This window comes from Rhipicephalus microplus, chromosome X (assembly GCF_043290135.1).
Source record: "Rhipicephalus microplus isolate Deutch F79 chromosome X, USDA_Rmic, whole genome shotgun sequence".
Taxonomy (NCBI): domain Eukaryota; kingdom Metazoa; phylum Arthropoda; class Arachnida; order Ixodida; family Ixodidae; genus Rhipicephalus; species Rhipicephalus microplus.
This window is the reverse complement of record NC_134710.1, coordinates 281060165-281081780: the sequence shown is the minus strand read 5'-3', so window position 1 is coordinate 281081780 and position 21616 is coordinate 281060165. Positions and strand designations below refer to the sequence as shown.

Below are 21616 nucleotides of genomic sequence, written 5' to 3'. Positions count from 1 at the left end.
GATTCAGCAAAACGAAGTTCATTTCAAAGGCCCAGGCATTCACATGAAACTGTCCATCTCATCCGAGTCGAGCCTTTTCTTTAATAACGATGAACATTATTACATTCTGGAGGCCGAACCAAAAAGTACGTTAAAACATGCGAGGCTTAATTTCGAGTCGGTTTTGAAAGGCAATATCATTAGAATGAAGTCGTTGCTTTCAAGTACGGGGTGAACAAGGACTCCAAACCACTACCACTCGTAGGAAGTTCGATAACCTTAGTTGTATTGTGGAGGCACATTCTAATTTTACCATGTTTGAACAACTAAAAATGTGTTCAAATGTGTTATTCGTGGCAGGCATGAACCTCACACTGCTAACTTTATTTTATTTTCAAAAGAAATAGAATAATCTCTTTTAAGCCTTCTCGTTGTATTGTCCTTAATAAAGAACCGATGAACCTAAAACTATGAACTCGTCATTAAATTACTGCAGCTAAGAAACTATCGAGCAATATGTTAATCAGCGCAATTTATTATGGGGATGTTTTAGCGAATCAAAACTGTTTTTACAAATAAATGCGGCAATCGGGCACCTTACGCTTATAATAGATGAAAGTGTTTTGCTTGCAAGTGGTGATAACTGTGGTATGAAGGTCGTTTGTCTTGCTGACCTCGGATAATACAAAAGGTATAAAAAGTGTGAAAAAAACTTTCGAAAATTCACTTTAAAATCGCATTTTTTCATTCAAGGAGTCATTAGACGCAGTTCATTATCATTGCTGTAGAAAAAGCGTTCAGGTGATCTCTCTGTACACATATAATTACTACCTGACAATATTGGCAATAAAACAAAGGACCCCACTCTCCTCCTGTACACCATGGTAGTATACTTTAGACGAATATTCTTTAGGCTAATATGTACTAATAAATCTGCAATGACGTTTCACTATCACGTTCGGAGCGCAGTCACGACGTGCATGATTTCCAGAAATCGCATGATGACCTAGAATATAAAACAACACCATTTGGACCTACCGAACGTGCAACGCCAAATATCTAACTTGTCAAATAGGCAAGCCAGAAACACAGGGCACCGTTTTATAGTTTCTTTCATAAATTAGACTAATAGCTAATGCACAATTCAGGTATTTCATTGATACGTTTTCCATGAACCCGCAGAGACAACGCCTGTAGACGTGTAACAAGTGTAACAAGAAGGCCTACGAGATATTGGGTTGCGTTTTGAACACAAACTAATCCGGCTAACACTAATCTGACCTGGATCTGACCAAACTTATCTGAACAAACTGATCTGACCTCGAGTGAGCGCAATCCGTAGCTTTCATTACGGAAAATAGCCTTGAAAAGGTTTCGAGCTGCTTACTCATAAGGACAACAAATACTCGTCACTACAGAAATAAAGCTAGAGTATGTTGCACACAAATAAAAAAAACAGATGTCGTCAAGCAAGACGAACGTGTACGACATTATAAAAGGAGCACGCAAACACAAAAATTAGTGCCTCTGGGGTCTCTCTCGGCCTAATCCTTGCTTCGAGAAAATCTTCTGTGCAGACTAGTTTCGCCATGGCCATTGACGATGTCAGCCTTTTCCCGCGGTCCGATAACGCTCGCTCACCTTCGAAGGTTCGATGTACGCGACGTGCTTAGAAATCGAAGGTCTATTCATTGCGGCGTAGCGCAAATACAGTGAGGTTGACCCTATGACTTAAAAGTCAGTGACACGGAAGACGAATTCTTGCTTGTCACTCAAATGACTCAGTCGGCAAGCTGCATGAAAAACTGCGTTTGCAGGTGAGAGTCTATGCGTAAAACGCCAGAATCTCCACAATTCTAGTGGACGCGAAAAGAACCCAGTGTCACTTCTATGGAAGCAGCCTAATAATAGTAAGAGTTCCTGGGGCTTTCGCGCCAATACCATGGTATTTATTTATTTATTTGAAATACTGCATACCCTACTCGGACCCCATTCGGAGTGGGAATATCATTAAAAACAATACCAAATATAAAGCTTACAACTATGAATGAACTAAGTACTAAACCACAATCCACAAGCAAAGAAAAAAATAAATAAATATACTTTGCAATAACAATCTCACAACATTATAAGTGATAAAACATGTACGTAAATATTTTCACGCATGAGATGAATGCTACGCATAAAAAAGTGAACGCGAGAATCAACTACCACAAATCTGTCTAGCATAAACAAAACTTTACGTATCAAACGAATGGTTATTTAAAAACTGAACAAATGATTCAGTTGTACTAGCGTTTACTTTCCTTCGTAATTATTGCGAGGCTTATTGTAGTGAGAAGCTTTGGATTAATTCTGATTTTGTACCAGCACCTGAATCTAAACACACGGGTGTTAGCCAGATTTCCCCCTTTTGAAATGTGGCTGCCATGACCGGGAATAATACCCGGTCCTTGATCTAAAAGCAGTGCGATTCCAATACGTGCTAAGTTACCGCGGCGGGGGCACTCTCGGGGGAAGCATCAAGCTAGGCAACAAAAGTCGTACACCTTAGTCAAAAACCTTTTATACCCAGACCTCACAGAAGCCATGAACGAGCTAAAGTTGGCTTATCTGTCGCGGCAATTGCATTTGCACATGGAAGCCCATGTGGTACCTACTTCAGGTTTTGTCGGCCGAAATCACTTTTTACCCGATACGGGTCATATGCGTGCACTTAAGTACAACCTGAAAAGGCTCAGGGAACGACAGTCTAGTTAACAAAAATTACACGAGAAAAAAATAATACTAAAAAGCCCAGTACAATTTAAAACTCTCACTAATGCTTTGCATTTCACGTTTGTTTTGAAGATACCCCAGGAAATCGTTTGCTACCAGTCAATTTATTCTTTAGCCAGAATTGGCTGAAACGGTTTTGATGATGCACGAGTTATAAAAATCAGTCTGCTTGACAGAGTTCTAATCCGTGCCTTACGTAAGGCACCACAGCGCAGTAAAAGTAATTTGTTACGTATTCTAGCCTTTCATAAGGGGGCCATAACGTCTACTGTTAAAGTCAGCTATTTTTATGTTCCGAATAAGAGGACCCTTTTTAGTCAAGATGCAATGAGAAAAAATTATGATTTAGTTATCGCTATGGGGAACCGGAAACACTGGAAGAATTGATCAACCGGTCAATTAAAGAGAGCTAGCTGTGTATATATATATATATATATATATATATATATATATATATATATATATATATATATATATATATATATATATATATATATATAAGATCAACAGACAGTAATGCCAAGGAATGTACAGGGGAAGTTATTAGAACCAATGGAATGTAAATAAGAAGAAAGAAAAGTGGATGAAAAAATAACCAGCCGTGAGCAGCAATCGAACCTACGACCTTCGAATAATGCGTTCGATGCTCTAACCACTGAGCTACCACCGCGGCCTTCCCTCCACACACTGTTTTGGGTTCATATGTGAATTTAGAAGCAGGAGTGACAGTCAGCGCCATATTTAAGCCAAACGACGAGTGTGAAAACACTCTTATGCGCATGTTTGGCGTCACGTAGCACGTGAACTTATTATGAGTGGGCAGCTGAATAATTGTCCCTCCTATACAACCTAAACACACCAAGTCTGCCATTACGAGACCCTCGTTCAATGAAATAAGGGAAAAAAGTGTATACCTAAGGGCTCGTTTTTCCGTGTTTTAACACAATACTAATGAGATCAACAGACAGTAATGCCAAGGAATGTACAGGGGAAGTTATTAGAACCAATGGAATGTAAATAAAAAGAAAGAAAAGTGGATGAAAAAATAACCAGCCGTGAGCAGAAACAAATATATATATATATATATATATATATATATATATATATATATATATATATATATATATATATATATATATATATAATCTTAGAGAGAGAGATGACGTTTCGCGTAGGCCTTCAGTGGCCGTGTACAAACAACATCGATTTCGCAAGCATCTTCAATATACTCTGCATCATTCATCCGATCAGGTGTCAAGTGCTTCAAGCAGTCGCCAGCTATTGGGAATTCTCATATCACAAGCATCAAATATTTTCTTCGCGAAAAGGGTTTGACAATATAGTAGGTTAGCACAATACCAATATTTATCAAGCAGCTGCACAAGTGTCGTTTCATTTTTCGTTGCACGGTATCAGACTTCAGCACATTGTTGCACCGCAAAGTGTTAGCTGCTCCTGTGACCACGTAAAAAAAGACTAAGCGTAATGAATGCACAGACCAGTGCTGCAGCATATTTTTTTAAAGCCTGTGCAAAACAAAGCTATGAAGAAATGTGGACGATTCTTTGCGTTCGTTTTATACAGTAAAACGCACTAGCATAACTAGAGGTCATTGGTATTGCCCTTGCTTCGATTATTGGTGGATACTTCAACTATCCCGCAAGGAATCGAACGTCTGTACGCGTAACGCAGGCCGTTTCAAGCTATTCGACAATGCCTGCTGCAAGTATACTTGCGGAGGGCCTACTACGCTAGTAGTTTTTGTTTTGCGAATCGGTTAAGGGACCACTACTCGTCTTTATGTAAGAAGGAAGGAACAGGAGGTAAAAGAAGGGCACAGATGCTAAGAATTCTAGATTAAGTGGTATTCTTACCTACTCAGTGTAAAAGAGAGGGGAGGGGGTCCGTATATAAAGCAACACTGAACCTAAGCAGCTGCTAACACTGCTGATTTTTTTGTGGTTGACAATGTATGAATATACCTTTGCATATTGTAATTTCTGCGCTTTTCAAATACTCGCTATATGCTCAACTCACATGTTTTGACTACTGGCGTCATTCTTCTTGTCTGTCACGCATTATTACACGCCTTAAGGACACTTTTTTTACAACGCTGTTTCAAGCAATAGGGCGAATCTGTGGTTGAACTCATGCTTGCCACGCAGAATGGTTACTTTCCATTCTGAATAAAAGCCAGGATTTAAGATAATTATATCATTTGCATATATCTCGATTTTAAATTTTCGGACATGGCAGATTTCTCGCTCACTTCCAAAGCCGTTTATGCCTGAACATTTGCGAAACGTGTTTTTTTACACTGTTGCTTTAATGTAAACATATTTGTCTTCATTTTTCCCGTTCTAACGTGTGAAGGAACACCAAACCAAAAGCTACATAACTGTAGCTTCAGTGTCCCTGAGATACACAAAAAATACATTCATGTACCATACAAGGCTGAAAAAATGAAAAGGGCAGTCAACAAACAAAAATTGAAAAACATTACACATATACAAATGTCCTGTCACATACAATACCTAACTAAAAAAATAGAACTATATATGCGCGTCAACAAAAAGTGTTTTACTATTAAACATAAAGAAAAACTAAATACCTATACACTGTACCTTACAAAATATTCTTTATATTCTTTGCGTGTTAGTGGGCGTATTTGAGAGTCGTCTTTTTCATATACAGGGTGTCCCACGTAATTTTAGTTACAGCCTAAAAATATGCTGAAGCGCGTATGCACGATGCGATCATATGCATGTTGCTCACCGTTAGCTGAAGTTAGATTATTTCTTGTGTTGAGAAATATTATTTTTAGATATGTTTAAATAACTAACTTTTTAAGAAACGAAGATAGAAAAAAATTTTAATGAGAAAGTTGTAGATCGGTTTGCAAAACGTCTGGTTAGACAGTTTTGAACTTCATATCTGTTAGGTATTAGTGTATTTCTGCTAATTACAAATGCATGCGAAAAACAAAAAAATACCACGTGACAAACTCGCTCGTGCACCAGTGCGTGCAATGATTCTAGCGCTCCCTAACGTTCGGCGTACGAACGACCATAGCAATTGCCCCGTTGTGCTGTCCCGGCAGGGCCGCAACGATGGTGGTGACTTTACAATGAACACGTTTTGCTATCGGCCACAAAAACAATAACCGCTGTGACTGCTTATTGTTGTCATGAACAGGTGCGTAGCAAGCGTGTCATTTGTACGCTGAAAGTTAGGGAGCACTAGAATCATCGTGCGCAGTGACGTGCGAGCGGGTGTGTCACGTGGTATTTTTTTTATTTCATGGGCATTTGTAACTAGCAGAAAATTACTAATACCTAACAGATATAGAGATCAAAACTGTCTAATCGGATCTTTTGCAGAGCGTTCTGCAGCATTCTCATTGAAATTTTTTGTCTATTTTCATTTCTTGAAATGTTAGTTAAATAAATATATTCAATAAACAATATTTGAGAACACAAATAATAGCATGACTGACTCATGACTGAGTAACATACATTTGCTCGCGTCATGATTACGTATACCAGCATATTTTGAAACTCTAGCTAAATTACGTTGGACACCTTGTATATATGAATATACATACAGGGTGCCCCACTTATCACATAGTGTCATTTCAAAAAAAAAAAGAGGAACGGCGTCACCAGAAGCAAAACTAGCGCATATTTTCCCAACGTACGAACCGCGAGCTCATTTTTTACTGTAAATAAATAAAACCCGCGAACTACAAAAAAATAACATGGGATTAGACACCTGCAGGCAAGAGAAAGAAGCGCCCTCAAACAAGCTGACATAAAGATAACCAGTAGCAATGAAGGAAATGTAGAAAGAAAAACAAAAATCGGCAGATCTCACGTACAGAGGGAATAGATAATATGTCAAGCACGAATGAGGAAGGTTGTTATGTCACTTTAAAACCAGCACAACGTTACAAGGCCTGTAGAAAATCTAGCCTCTTGTTGAGAATAAAAAACGGGTTTATTCACAATAAACCACAGACCGACTCCGTGGGTTGCTGCTGCAGCGCGTGATCCAAAGGACAGTACTCTTCATCGTCTTCATCCACAATCTTTTTCAAAGAAGGACAATAGATGTAGTACACAGCAAACACAGATATAAAAGTTATGCACACTGATGTATGTATATGGGAAGCAAGTGTGTTGTTTATAGTCGTGCGACTATGGCCGCACTGACGCTTGCAATTCTAGCCCCAGCAGTAGTAGGCAAGTAAATTATGCCGTGCATGACTTCCACGCCATAATTATTAAGTTTGCGCCTAATATTTATGTTTGTCGTCCATTCACGTCACGTAATACCAAATTTAGTGTATGTGAAGCCAGCGAAGCGGCCGCGAGCACGCTCTGAGCCTAGGTTGTGGTCATGTTTGAAATTATGCCCTTATGATGATTATAATGTTTCAATGTGTTATTTACTTTCCTCGTCCGTTCGTGTCCCGTAATACTACATTTGGTACATGTGAAGCTAGGAAAACGGCTGCCAGCCATCATGATCGTGGCATGTAGTCATATACTTACATGGCACGCGTGTCACCGTTGTCGTGTTTGTACCAGTCATATACCTTTGTCATTCATTCGCATCACGCTCTTAAAAAAAGGCAGTGTTATTTACAAATTTTGAGGCAGTAAATTGTTGTCACAACATTCACTACCTAAGTAGTAGCAGCAGGTAGTAAACCACAGACGTTTACTACCTTAGAAGCCACCAGAGTTAGAAAATGTCTGTGGTCTACTACATGCAGTGTCTACCTAGGTAGTAATTGTTGTGACAACAAATTACTACCTCAAAGTTAGTAAGTAGCCTTTTTTTAAGAGTGAACGCCTTGATTGATTGATTGATATGGCCCCGCCGCGGTGGTCTAGTGGCTAAGGTTCTCGGCTGCTGACCCGCAGGTCGCGGGTTCGATTCCCGGCTGCGGCGGCTGCATTTCCGATGGAGGCGGAAATGTTGTAGGCCCGTGTGCTCAGATTTGGGCGCACGTTAAAGAACCCCAGGTGGTCAAAACTTCCGGAGCCCTCCACTACGGCGTTTCTCATAATCATATGGTGGTTTTGGGACGTTAAACCCCACAAATCAATCAATCAAATCATCGATTGATTGATATGTGGGGTTTAACGTCCCAAAACCATCATATGACTATCAGAGATGCCGTAGTGGAGGGCTCCGGAAGTTTTGACCACCTGGGGTTTTTTAACGTGCGCCCAAATCTGAGCACACGGGCCTACAACATTTCCGCCTCCATCGGAAATGCAGCCGCCGCAGCCGGGATTCGATCCCGCGAACTGCGGGTCAGCAGCCGAGTACCTTAGCCACTAGACCACTGCGGTGGGGCGAGAGTGAACGCCTTACCAAATTTGGTATAGGTGAATATAATGAAACGACCGTGAGCGCACCACGAGCGTATGGCGTGTAGTCACGGCTTACATGACATGTATTTCATTATTTTCAGGTTACATCCTGTCACTTATGCAGACATGTCATACCATAACAGTTTTACAATATGTCATGTGAAAACGAAACTACCATAAAAGCAGCAAGACGATGGCATGTAAATCATTACAAGCATGACATATATGTCATGATTTGGATGTTATGACAAATCATTTATGGTTTTCAGAGTCATGTTATGCGATACCTATTTTGCTATAGATCACATCAACGAAATGGCCACGAGAGCTGAATAGATAGATAGATAGATAGATAGATAGATAGATAGATAGATAGATAGATAGATAGATAGATAGATAGATAGATAGATAGATAGATAGATACGCTCAAAGTCGCTGAAGTGCGATAAGAAATGCTTCGCTAATAAAATACGGATCGCGCAATCTCCCACTTCCCTTTTGACAAAACGTGCCGCCTTGATCTTACAGAGTAATCCTGTAATCACCAAGAACAGTGATCCGGCGGAGTTATCAATTAGAACACTTGACTTTGAGATATGAACGGTGATAGTGACGTGCAATTAGGCAGAAGGAAAAATTCCAAACTACAACACATCTTGTTGGTACCCGACCTGTACCCTTGCATTGTGCACAACGCTATCTCTCGCAATGGGAAAGAAGCAAAGTGGTTGTCTCCGGTAAAATTGTTTGAGGGCACTGCTTTTGTTTTGGTGGTGTGAGCGCAGTCACGTGTATTTTTTTTTTATAATTCAAGGGCTTTCTTTTTTCACAGCAAAAAAATGGGCAGGCAGGTTATACGTTGTTGGACCTAGCAGAGACAGATACCATTTATGCATGAGCACATCTGCCTCATAGACAATTTTATAGGTAGATGAATACCTCTAGAGCTACAATTTTAATTACGATTTACGAATTAATGGTAATTAACAAAAAACAAGTAGCGGCAACTTGGTTTGCATCGCGTAACACCGTTCCTCTTTTCTTAAATCGTGCTGCGTAATAACTCAATGACTGGAACTTTCTCACTCTCTCTCTCTCTCTATATATATATATAAATATATATATATATATATATATATATATATATATATATATATATATATATATATATATGCCTAGTACAAAAATTCTGTTCGTTTTGCTACGACTGTGTGAAGCGTAGCACGCAGAGCAAGAGCTTCTCAGTCTAAGAAGTGCTAGCTCTTAGACACATGCACCCAAGGGTGCCTACAGGTGAACTTACGTTTCATAGCCCAGGGTTCAAGGTTCCGAAAACCGCGCACAAGCTTGAGCAATCCCAGTGAGCAGTCAGCAGAAACGTCAGCCGTCTGCAACTTGCGGATGAAAGAGGGTGGGGCCTTGGCAATGGCCTCACCGATGATCTTCCGCATTCCGATGTAGTAGGAGTCGAACTCATCGGGTGTCGTCGCTTCGTGGTTCGCACAACTGCTGAATTGGGGCGCGTGCACAATCAACAAAAAGACGACAACAGACAGAAGGGTCTCACGATAGCCCACAAAACTTTTCGCCATTCTTTTTTTTTTCAGTATGTGCGACCCGCAGGCACGTGTAGCCCCACTCGGCAGCGGCGAGACAGCGGTCAAAGAGCGCGTGTCACCACGCTGCATTCGGTTTTTAAGCCGCCCTCGAAGCAAAACCACATTGTGGGAAGGAGGGGCGGAGGGGGTGGCGTGCAGCAAGCGATGGACGGCTGCGTGTATTTGTCGATGCGAGAGGGGGGGGGAGCTGATGGCGAAGGGTTGGCGTAAGAGAGTCACGCCGGTAGCTGCCCTTGGTTAAAAGCTGCCTGCATGCACGCACAAACAAAAAAGGGCATTTGTCGATTAACCATGCCCGAGGCTCTCCCACCGATGGCAATCGTCCGTTCATCTCGAAGCGGGCGCCGATAGTGTGTGGCTGTGCGTATCCGCACTGCTCATTATTTATCTTCAGTGTCTCTGCACTACAAGGCGCGGGAAAGTCGCGTACTTCACCTTCATTTTGTAGTAACGCTGGCGTAAAGGACGTACGCGAGTTGCTCTCGCCCCTTTGCTTCTGCTTTCGGTGGACTGTGCAGACCGAGTATGCGCTCCACGTCATTCGGGGGGGAGGGAGGGGGGGTAGCCACTTGCTTGCCGCAGGGACTTCGGAAGCCGAAGGTAAACACACGTTGGGTGGCTTTCGGTTCACCACTGAGCTCGTGGCCCATCGGCAAGGAACTTATGGCGCACCAGCCACAAGTATTGCGGATGCAGGTCGTATATATAGTTCTAATATTTTTAAAATAGCGGCGGCCACAACGGCACGTTATGTCACGTGTCGTTCCCGCGTAATTCGCACTACACCCGAGCGAGAGCAAGTGTCTCGCCGTGTCTGTGCGACCTTTCGCTCGCTGGAAGGCAGGAAGAGTGGCCAGGGCAGTTAACAGGTCTGTAACGTTCAGGTTGTTCGCCGCTAGCGCAAGGCGCAGCTGTATCGCACCCTCCTTTTTTTCTTTCTATGTCCAGGCAGTTCACTGTATTATGATACCCAGATATTTCTATAAATTAGCATAATTACCATGTCAAAGCACAATTCTCTGACTCACTTGTTGGCGTTTCGGAGAGAACTACCAACAACAGAGAAAGAAAACTTAGATCACTTAAGAAGTCCTGCACAGTTTCTCCCGGGCGAGGCTACCATCCGGACTTTTGTGTTTGTCCTTGCGAATGTAGGTAATGGCTGTCGCGCCGACTGATTTGAAAAAACGCGTCACCTGTGCTGCCAAGCCCGTTAGCGAATTCGCTGAACATCGAAATAAAAAAAAACAAGGCCTGCGGGAGTCATAAAAGTTGATGCGTTCAGGAGAAAGAATTGGCGCAACCAAGAGGGATGGAAAAATTGGGCAAGAAAAATGCCTGAATGTTTCGTTTCAGTGTGGGGTGGGCTGTACAGGCGCATCTTTTCCTTCACATTGAGGCCGCTCTAGTCTACCCTGTGCCGTGGTCGTGGTTGTAGTAATAGTAGTAGAAGTATCTGGGGTTTTACGTCTCAAAACCACAATATGATTATGAGAGACGCTGTAGAGAAGGCTCCGGAAATGGCGATCATCTGGTGTCATTCAACGGGCACTGACACCGCATCTACAGTTCACCTCCATCAAATGCCGCCGCGGCCGGGATTGAACACGCGACCTTTCGTTTAGCAGCCCTGTCCAATCCCAACAGTTTTACGTTATTTATATTTTAATCGTGAAATTACAAGAACAATATCGAAGTTAGCCACACCTGGCACGCAGGAAATGTGACAACTAAAAACAGATGGGAAGTGCCCATGACCAGCGATGAAACTTGAATGAAGACGCTTCGCGCATGATGTTGCTGCGGAAAGTCGCGAATTCTGTCGCTTCCACGCCAACATCTTTTCTTCGTGCTCCTATCAACACGGACTGAGTGCGCTGAAAAAATGTTTGAATAGGACATTCGTAAGTTTCGCCTTTAACAGTGCTAAACGCAATAACAGTATCCGCACGCCCCCAGGAGTACACACACACGCACCGAATAGCCGTCTTAACCGCTACATATCTTCGCTTCTCGATAGACCTAAACTGTACCGCAAGGAAAACCAAAGTGTAATCGCCCTCCAGTTCTTATGCTTATTCGCATTCGCTTCAAATTTTTCACTCACGGCCATCGCTGAGTTTACCACGGCGTCTTCCATAATCATATGGTGGTTTTGGGACGTTAAACCCCACAAATCAATCAATCAACGCTGAGTTTACCGAATACCGAATTCGACGCCGCAGACACCAGAGTTTCAGCGAAATGATCTCTTCAATGCAATCGCATCAACTTATCATAATAGATGTACACAGCACAAAAGACGGTCAGCATGCGCAGCTCAGCACAGAACGGGATCACGTCATAACTTTGCGTGCGCACGTCCGCGCGTGGCAGTATGGCGGCATTATCCACTGGTTATTACGAAGAGGGCGTGACGGGTCAAGCTACCAGATAAGAGGAACTCGATGTTTGCAAGAGAAACACAGCACGCCACCTAACTCAACCCCTGTTTTGTTTTAAAAGCGTAAGGTTAATCATTCACCAGAGTGTGTTTTACTACATTTTGTGCAACCTAAGAAAACTTGGAAACGCTAACCGGCGCTCGCACGCGCTACACGACGCAAGTTTACCATCTTCTTGACGTTGATTGCTATGTGGGGTTTAATGTTCCAAAACCACCATATGATTGTGTGAGACGCCGTAGTGGAAGGCTCCGGATATTTTGACCACCTGGGGTTCTTTAACGTAAACCCACATCTGAGCACACGGGCCTACAGCCTTCTCGCCTCTTTCACAAATGCAGCCGCCGCAGTCGGGATTCGACCCCGTGACCTGCGGGTCAGCAGCCGAGTACATTAGCCACTAGACCCCCGCGGCGGGGCGTCTTTTTGACGTTAGCAAGCGAGCAGTGTACTTACGGCTGTCGGCTATTGATTACCGCATTGGTCTTCTGTTCTTCGATGGCGGTGTTTCATCCCCGCCATCGCAGACAATTTTGTATTTTGATGAGCGTCAGTTACCCAGCGAGTTAGCAATAGGCATGCTCAGCAAAACCTGAAAGGAGTATACCAGAAAGTTGTTTATGGTTCAGTGCGGTGCAGTGTTATAAAGGCACATCGCGGCAACGTCACCTACATTTAGTGTAAACAAGCTGCTAAATAAACCATCGGTCTTGCTGCGTTATTTGACTTTCTTGTAGTATATATTCGAACAGCGAAATAACAGTGGCGACGAGCAGATCCGCGCAATAATGAGTGAAGGGCGGCCGCCCGATTTTGGAGGGTTCAATAGTATCTGGTCAACGTATTGTGTTCGTTTCGAGGCTTACTTTGAAGTCTATAACATCGCAGACGAAGCAAAGAAACCGGTACTTTTGATATCTTTACTAACGAACAGTGCAGTGGGAGTCGTTCGGGAGCGTTGCCACCCGAAGAAGGTCAACGAGCTCAGCTACGATGAAGTTGTCGGGCATTTGGAAGAACGTTACACTCCGCACGTTATCGAGACCACCGCAAGCTATGCCTTCTTCATGCGAACACAAAAAACTGGTGAGTCTGTTCAGAATTGTATTGCAGCTGATGGAGAAGTGCCATTTCGGAATGTCGTTGGAGCGCATGCTGAGGAAACGAATTGTGTGTGGCGGTCACGATGAAGGCGTGAGGCGACATTTATGGACGCAACGGGAGCTCATGCTAGAACAGGCAGAATGCTTTGCTATGCCGGCGCAAGACGATGCTGTAAACGCCTGAATAATGCATTCTACCGGTGATTGCTGTAAAATTGACACGCCAGAGGGACCATACTGGAAAATCGCTACCGAAGCTGGATACTCGCGGCTGATGTTGCCGGTGTGGTTACGAAAACATGTAGCGGAGGAATGTAAACACCTGCGCATGGTGTACCACAAGTGCAGCAAACGAGGCTACTTGCAACGAGTGCGGCAGTCAGCCACGTCAGGTCACCGATAGAGCTCACATGCAGATGTACGATGGCAAGGGGCGTATGGGCAACAGCGGAAGACTGCCCAATCTCAGATGATAGTGAGGCATTGTTCACTATACAGGCCGTCCTTCATCACGAATCAAGAATGCGCAAAGCCAAACCCATTCAATAATTGCACCTGGGATAGCGTTTCTCTGACTATGCTGGTGGACACTCGGTCACCTGTAAGCATCATTTCAGCATTGGTGTTTCGTAGTTACAAAATTAAAAAGCCACCGTTGTGAAAAACGCAGCTAGAACTGCCCTGCCTACTTGGTGAACTTCCAGTGCTTTGGACGGGTACGCATGACAGCCAAAACCGACGGCAAAGATGTGCAAGGCATATTCATAAAGGTTGACAGCACGGGACCATCATTGTGGCAGAGACACAATAAAGGCTTTTAACGAAATCAGAGTTTCTGTGCTGACAAATGTCGTCGCGAGCGTGCACCCAATTACGTTGAACGAAGCCAACACAAAACTAGAGGTCCTGCTCAGCGAATATGCTGATCGCTTTGCTCAACATCTTGGACTTTCTAGCGGACCGCCGGTGATATTTCAGCTGAAGGAATAAGTGCTTCTGTGGTTTTTCAAGGCCCGCACCATACCTTACCTTTTTCGGGAAGCTTTCACAACGTTGGACCTGCGCCAGACATTCCACCAGTTACCTTAGGATAAAGACGCCCAGAAAATAGCCTTATTGAACACGCAAAATGGTCTTTTCTGCTTCAAACGACTGCCTTTTGGTGTGAGTTCCGCACCAGCCATGTTTCAGAGACGGATGGACGCTCTTCTGAGCGATATTCCTGGAGTACAGGTGTATCTAGATGATATCATCTTCGCGGAAAAACTAAATGACATGTCAAAGCTGCGTGAAGTCCTTCAGAGATTACGGAAATATGGTCTATGGTTCTACAAGGAAAATGCAAATTTAGACAAGGCGAGGTCACTTTTCTCGGCCATCGTATCGACGCTAACGGACTTTGGCCGAAAGACAAGAACATCAAGGCCTTTCGCGAAGCGCCAGAGCCCACATCGATGAGTGAGCTTAAACCATTTTTGGGTCTTGTGAACTATCACGGCAAATTCCTGCTGAACCTAGTGACCCCACTGGCACCGTTGTACGCGCTTCTCTAGAAAGGGGCCAGATGGCAGTGAAATCAGGGGCACAAAATAATGTTTTCCGAAAGTTAAAGAGGCAATAGAAGCGTCCAAGGTTTTGGCCCATTTGGATCTTGATAAGACGTTGAAGCTGGAGTGCGACGCGTCCCAAGTAGATATCGGAGTGGTTTTGTCCCGCCATGTCAATGGTGTTGATTAGCCGATGGGTTTCCGTTCCAGAAACCTTACAAAGGCGAAATGTAATTACTCACAGTTAAAAAAATAGGCCCCAGAACTTGTGTTCTAGGTTGCACGGTTCAAGAACTATGTGTATGATCATTAGTTAGTCTTGGTGATTCACCATAAACCTCTTACTGAGTTACTAATTCCAAGAAAGGCGATACCACAGATGGCAGACGCTCGTATGTATTCAGCCTTGGGCCTTCAATCTCTACAGCTAGCTACATGGTGCAGTATTGTAAGAGCAGTGAACATTCAAACGCAGATGCCCTCAGGTGGTTGCCACTGCCGGGTACAGAGTCACGAGAAGGCCATTTATATGAACGGGAGTATGTTTTGTTCACTCAGTTGGAGGAGGAAACAGCTATGTGCGCTTGAGAGATGAAACAAATTACCGATCGGGAACCTACTCCTCAACGGGCCAACGAGTGGATTTTACAGGGATGGCCACGGTTCTGACCCCAAGACCACGAGCTGTACCAGCCATACTTCAACAGAACGACGGAACTGACCGTAAGTGAAGTATTGGTGTACTGGAGCTATCACATCGGTGCACCTGTAGCGGCAAGGAGACGCTCACTAAGCCTGCTGCATGAAACTCCTCCTGGTATAGTTGCCATAAAGAGTATCGCCAGGATGCTATTCTGGTACCCGGGACTAGACACTGACATTGAGTGACTGGTGAAATCTTGTGATGTTTGTGCACAGGCTTACGCGATGGTGCCTGCTCAGGTGCCTGCACCATGGCCAGCGACCAAGGAAAGCTGGGGCGATCTGCATGCCGATTTTGCCGGGCGGTGGACGGCCACCTGGTCTTGATCATCGTAGACTCGAAAGCGAAACGAATTGAAAAGGTGCTAATTAAGATAACCACGTCTTAAATTACGGTCATAGCTCTGCGTTCAATATTGAAATGGTTCAGTCTTCCAAAAACGTTCGTCTCAGACAATGTACCACAGTTCTTGAGCTCGTCTTTTCGCGAGTTCATGGCGCGTAAAATGATACAGCAACTAACAACCGCCCCCTATTATCCGCAATCAAATGCTTTAGCCAAGAGAGTGGTGCGCACGCTCATTAAGGAAGGATAAAAAAGAAAAATAGGGAAGTGACTTGATAGCATGGTTGGATTGATTTTTGGGCAGATACCGCTGAACTCCGGGAGAAGATGGAAGTCACCGGCGGAACGTTTGCTCGATTACCAGATTAGAACAAAGATAGACAGCATCAAGCCCCAAAACAATCATGCTGATGGTTCACTAACAGCCAGTGCAAGAAAGTTTAATGCAGGTGACCTGGTTTGGATGCGCAGTTTTGGAAGAAGTCGAAGGTAGATTCCAGGAGTAGTGCAAGACCTTCAAGGTTCTAGGATGGTGACCGTCGATTGTGCTCAAGGACTACACTGATGGCATCTAGATCATCTGAAACATCAAGCTGAATCAGTGGATAGTGACTCTGGTCAAAAACCAAAAGCAGGAACCAGCCGAAGGTACTGCAGAATCTGTGCAGGGCAGCCCGAAAAAATTGGGTGACAGAATGAGCCCAAACACCACTACTCTTGCGAAGATCAAGTCAGCCACGGAAACAACTTGAACCCTATGGCTTTTAAATGGGGATAGATGATGTGTCAGGGCGATGCAGTGTCATCAAGACAGGCCACAGCAACGTCACATACGTTTGGTGTAAATACAAGCTGTTCAATAATCCACCAATCTTGTTGCGTTATCTGGCTTTCTTGTAGTATCTGAACAGTGACGCAAGTTTTCTTGCACAGGAGCACTGAAACACTACTTAGAATATTGAGCAATGCATTTGAATGCGTTCCTTGTGTAATGGGAGATTTTCCTAATTCAGCGCCACCTGTCGGAAGCAACCACAAGCGTCTCTTCCACCACCATCAGTAGGTCGAGTCTAGCCACGCGCCGGCGGGTTATATACGCGCCCGCTGCAGATTGAACGCATGTGTACGGGCCCGGTTGAGCTAAGAGCTGTGGTTTTCGCTTGATTTATCCGTGGTGCTCTGGAGCAGCGTCATGCCAGCTCATTGCTGTGTGCCGCCATGTGAGCAAAGAGTATTTCACGACGAGGATGGGTTGAAGGTAAGCATGATGCTTTCTTCAAAATCGGTTCGCGGCTGATGCCTGTTATTTTTGCAGGTCTCGGTTCTTTCTTCTCCGAAGAATATGGACTTTAGGAAAAAGTGGATTGTACCTAATAAGCGTGACGAATCTTCTTTCTTTACTGTCACGAAGTGCACAAAGGTTTGTTCGAATCACTTTACTGAAGAAAACTACTTGCCAAACGTTGCTGGAAACCGTCGTTTCTTGAAGCAAGACGCCATGCCCAACATCTTCGCGTTTAGTGCTCTGAGGCGTCCACCAAGAAAGAAACCCCGAAATCAAGAACCACGCAACCTCGTCACCGCTACGGCGGCTACAGAGACTTCCGAAGACGGGCGATCGACCACTGAGGACGTCAGCGATGCCGACTTTTGCGCTCCTTCTACATCGGTGGCGAGCAGCAGCGATGACGTGATGTGTGGATGTGCGCGTTAGGTCAAGATTCCAGACTTGACCGAACAACTCGACGTAAAGACGGCCCGCATTCGTGCGTTAGAGTCGGAAGTAAAGAAGAAAGTTGAACAAGTGGATCTCATTAAATGTTCGCTGTATAAAGCAGAGCGAGCGCTCGAGATCGCAGCACAGGAGCGTAGCCATCTGGAGAAGTGCCTGAGCCGAAAGTTTTCTGCTGAGTGCTTTCAGGATAGCCCTGATGACATGAATGTTTATAGAGGTTTTCCAGACTACCTAGCTGTCGTGGAACTTTTTGAGTTTTTTGACCCAGGAGAGAACTGTGAGAATGGTAAGGCATGGTCCAGAAATTATGCCGACTGCCATACCAACGCAGGAAGGCCTCAGTTGTTGCCTGCCAGAGAGCAAGTATTCTTAGCATTCGTAAGGCTTCGCCTCGGACTGCTTGAGAAGGATCTTGCCTACAGATTTCAAGTGTCTCTCCCAACAGTGTCCAGGCTGTGCAGAACTTGGATCAGCTTCATGTACCTGCAGATAGGTCAGCTTGATCTTTGGTGGACAAGAGGTTAAATTAATGAAGCCATGCCACCTGCAATAATTGCACAGTGTTATTCCAGTACACGAGCTATAATTAATGCTACAGAAATTAGGTGTGAGGTGCCGAGCTCACTTTTTCTCCAGTCGCAAACTTATTCACATTATCAATCAGGGAACACATTGAAATCACTGATTGTCATTTCACCTGATGAAACCATTACTTTTTTCTCCAAGTTGCTTACTGAGTCAATGTCTGACAAAGAGTTGGTTGAAAAAAGTGGATTTTTAAAGCTGAAGTTTGAACCTGGAGACTCGGTCGTGGCTGATAAAGGCTTCAAGATAGATGAACTTCTCGGCAAAATTGGTGTCACTTTGAACAGCCCTCCGTTTTTGCGCAGAGACCGTTTCACTGCAGATGAAATAGCAGAGACTGAAGAGATCGCAAATTTAATGATTCATGTTGAAAGACGCATACAGCGTATGAAAGCATTCCACATATTTGACAGACCGGTGCCTTTGACCATTACTCCCATTGTGAATGAAATATGAGTAATTTGTGCGTTCCTTACAAACTTTCAAAACCCACTTATTGCAGGGAGGTGAACTGTACTGTGTCAGTACCAGTTACTCGACCTGAAAATTTCTACGAGCCATTTAATTTTTTGGATATACTAAGCAATAAGGGAGAACAACAAAAATTGTTTTTAGTAAATGTATCTGTTTACATGGTGTTCCCCTCGTAGAAGATTCTTCACAAAAATAGACAAACACATACATTATTGGACATTCCTATGCCGAATCTCAGTAGTGAATTATAATATTGTTTGATTGATTGATATGTGGGGTTTAACGTCCCAAAACCACCATATGATTATGAAAGACGCCGTAGTGGAGGGCTCCGGAAATTTCGACCACCTGGGGTTCTTTAACGTGCACCCAAATCTGAGCACACGGGCCTACAACATTTCCACCTCCATCGGAAATGCAGCCGCCGCAGCCGGGATTTGAACCCGCGACCTACGGGTCAGCAGCCGAGTACCTTCGCCACTTGACCACCACGGCGGGGCAGTAGTGAATAATAGATGTTGACACAACCAAAATGCCCTTTTGTACCATCAGAATTCCGCACATTCACACAGCAGACAAATTATCTTAATAGTCTGACCTTTTTTGTGTAAACAAAGCCTGCATCAATCAAAAGGCTTGTTAACAATGCATGTGAGGATGACAACATAGGCAATCGTTTTTACCCAATTTCCTGAACAGTGACATTTGCAAACACGCACGCTTGGTTAATAGTGCCGCTGTGTATATGGTTTCTTTCTATTTTCAAGAAAAAAGGAATTCACCGTCACTTAGAACTTATTGTTAGTCACTTACTCAGTGTCACTTCTCCAGCTGCTACAACGTTCATGACATAAGACAAGCATTCGAGCACATGCCAATACATTCATTTATCTTCATGTTTAATATAAGCTGTTCCAGCGCATTGGTTTGACCCCCCTCTACCATAGCAGATTATTGAGTGAGCAGTTTCTCGGATAAGGTCGAAGAGAAGGGTGAGATGTTAGGCCAAAGTGGCCGCTGTCCTATGTGGTTGAAGTACAAGAACATTTAGGTACATATTAAATGCCGGTATAAAAACCTGGGACGGTCAAATTTTATCCAGAGTGGTCAAGTTAGATCACTATGGCATACTTTATGATCACATTGTGGGGTTGGTACGCAAAGACTCAATTATTCTTACAGTTGAACCTCCATATTAGACAGGGATGTAGCATGAGATTGGAAATAAGGCACTATTCATACATATGATCGGCTGCCCTGCTTTCCCCATTCATTGAACTCTCTTGTGACATACAGTGGAGGTAAAAAGTCAATCACATATAACGTGACAAGCTATTTCTGAATTTTGGACAAAAATATTGCTTGTAACACATACCATCAATATGAAAGGCAGCACTATTGGCAGCTAAGCACGGTTGCACCCACTATGGAAAGCATTAAAAAATGACCGACATGCACTGTTTACTGACTTCAACAAGAAGCAAAGTGGGTCAGTATGTTATAAAACACGGAGACATTGTAATGCAAATCCAATGTAGAAAAGCACTTCAAGAATGTCAAGGGTAAGATGGTGACTGTACATGCGGTATGCTGGCAAAGAATGACAGGAGTGCATGCGGCACTATCCCGTTTGCGCTGCTCTCAACGAAAAACCACCACAGTTCACGTTACACCTCACACAGCATTCACTTAACAAAAAATCTATCAAGCAAATGCATAAAAGCTGTCGGCTGCACATATGCTGGCATAAACAGGCTATCGTGCCTACATTAAAGAAAGTTCCACACTAAACAAGCAATAAAAAATGTTAGGTGAAGAAAACGGATTGATTTCTCTTTGTAGCAGTCCACCAAGCATATTGCATAACATTAAAACAAATAGTACATATTGCGCTTTTTAAGAAAAAGGAAAATTGAAAATCACCTGTTTAAAGCACGAAGGCGCATGTCTATTTTGCCTTTATTAACCTGTCTGCCACCTTGCGGGATTCCGCATAACTCGTTTGCAATAGTGACCTTTTTGCAACTGGCTGTACTTTTCTCTTGTTCTTATTTAATTATTCAAGTGCGCAACTCCATACATGGTTGATCAGCAAATGAAAATATGCCACCCTGATTATAAGAGGCCTCTCATTTAAGGAACAAGAGCTACTCTCTGGTACTTGTCTCTTTTTAAAGACGAACTCTATTGTACATTGCACTGTCCACTTGCGTTTCTACAATTATACAGAGACCTTACGGGTTCCAGTGCCTGAAACAATGTGTGAGGGGGGGGCAGTATTGAACAAACACTTTGTATTGATACAAGACATAGCAAATTTGGTATTATAATATAGAAAATATAATTGAAAATGGTATATAAAAAAGCATAGAAAAATACACAGCAAACCACTCTAGGGTAAGGACAAGATATGTATATTTATAATTGTGCAAAAGAAACACCCTGTAGAAACATATTTTAAACAAAAATAAAATATCGAAGATATGATACATTGAGAACAAGTAGCAGTAAAGCTGTGTGATAGAATTAATATTTTTAATGAAGCGCTAGTATGAGGAATGCTGGAAAAAATAGTCAGTTTGTTTCTAAAATTATCAGCTCACGTGTGTTTACAATGATGTCACGTAGCCCATTCTATATTCCTATTTCCCGAGGCAGGGCAGAATTGTTGAATGCGTGCATTTGGCCTGACAAAATTTAAAAGCACATGCCTTTAAGCTAAACGGCTTAATGAGTGATGTGGTCTCACCAGATGCAATGTAGTTTGATGGTAGCAGCATATTTTTGTGTAGTAAGCATATTACTCTACGAGTCTGACGATGTAGAAGTGAAATAGAATGCGTAATTTTTGTAGACAAGATGGTTTGTTGTAGTCATGGGCAATGAAGAGCGCTGGGCGATTCTGAACAGCTTCAATATA

At 43.4% G+C, this 21616-nt stretch overlaps 1 protein-coding gene across 1 annotated transcript in view; it reads right to left on the bottom strand.

Moving 5' to 3' along the window:
• The window catches only part of LOC119162196 (nose resistant to fluoxetine protein 6-like), a 93170-nt gene extending 83341 nt beyond the window's left edge, over window positions 1–9829 (bottom strand). Inside the window, exon 1 of the mRNA XM_075879242.1 lies at window positions 9445–9829. Coding sequence (XP_075735357.1) covers window positions 9445–9829 — 385 coding nt within the window. The remainder of the gene's footprint in view (window positions 1–9444) is intronic.
• Between the last annotated feature and the right edge of the window lie 11787 nt (window positions 9830–21616).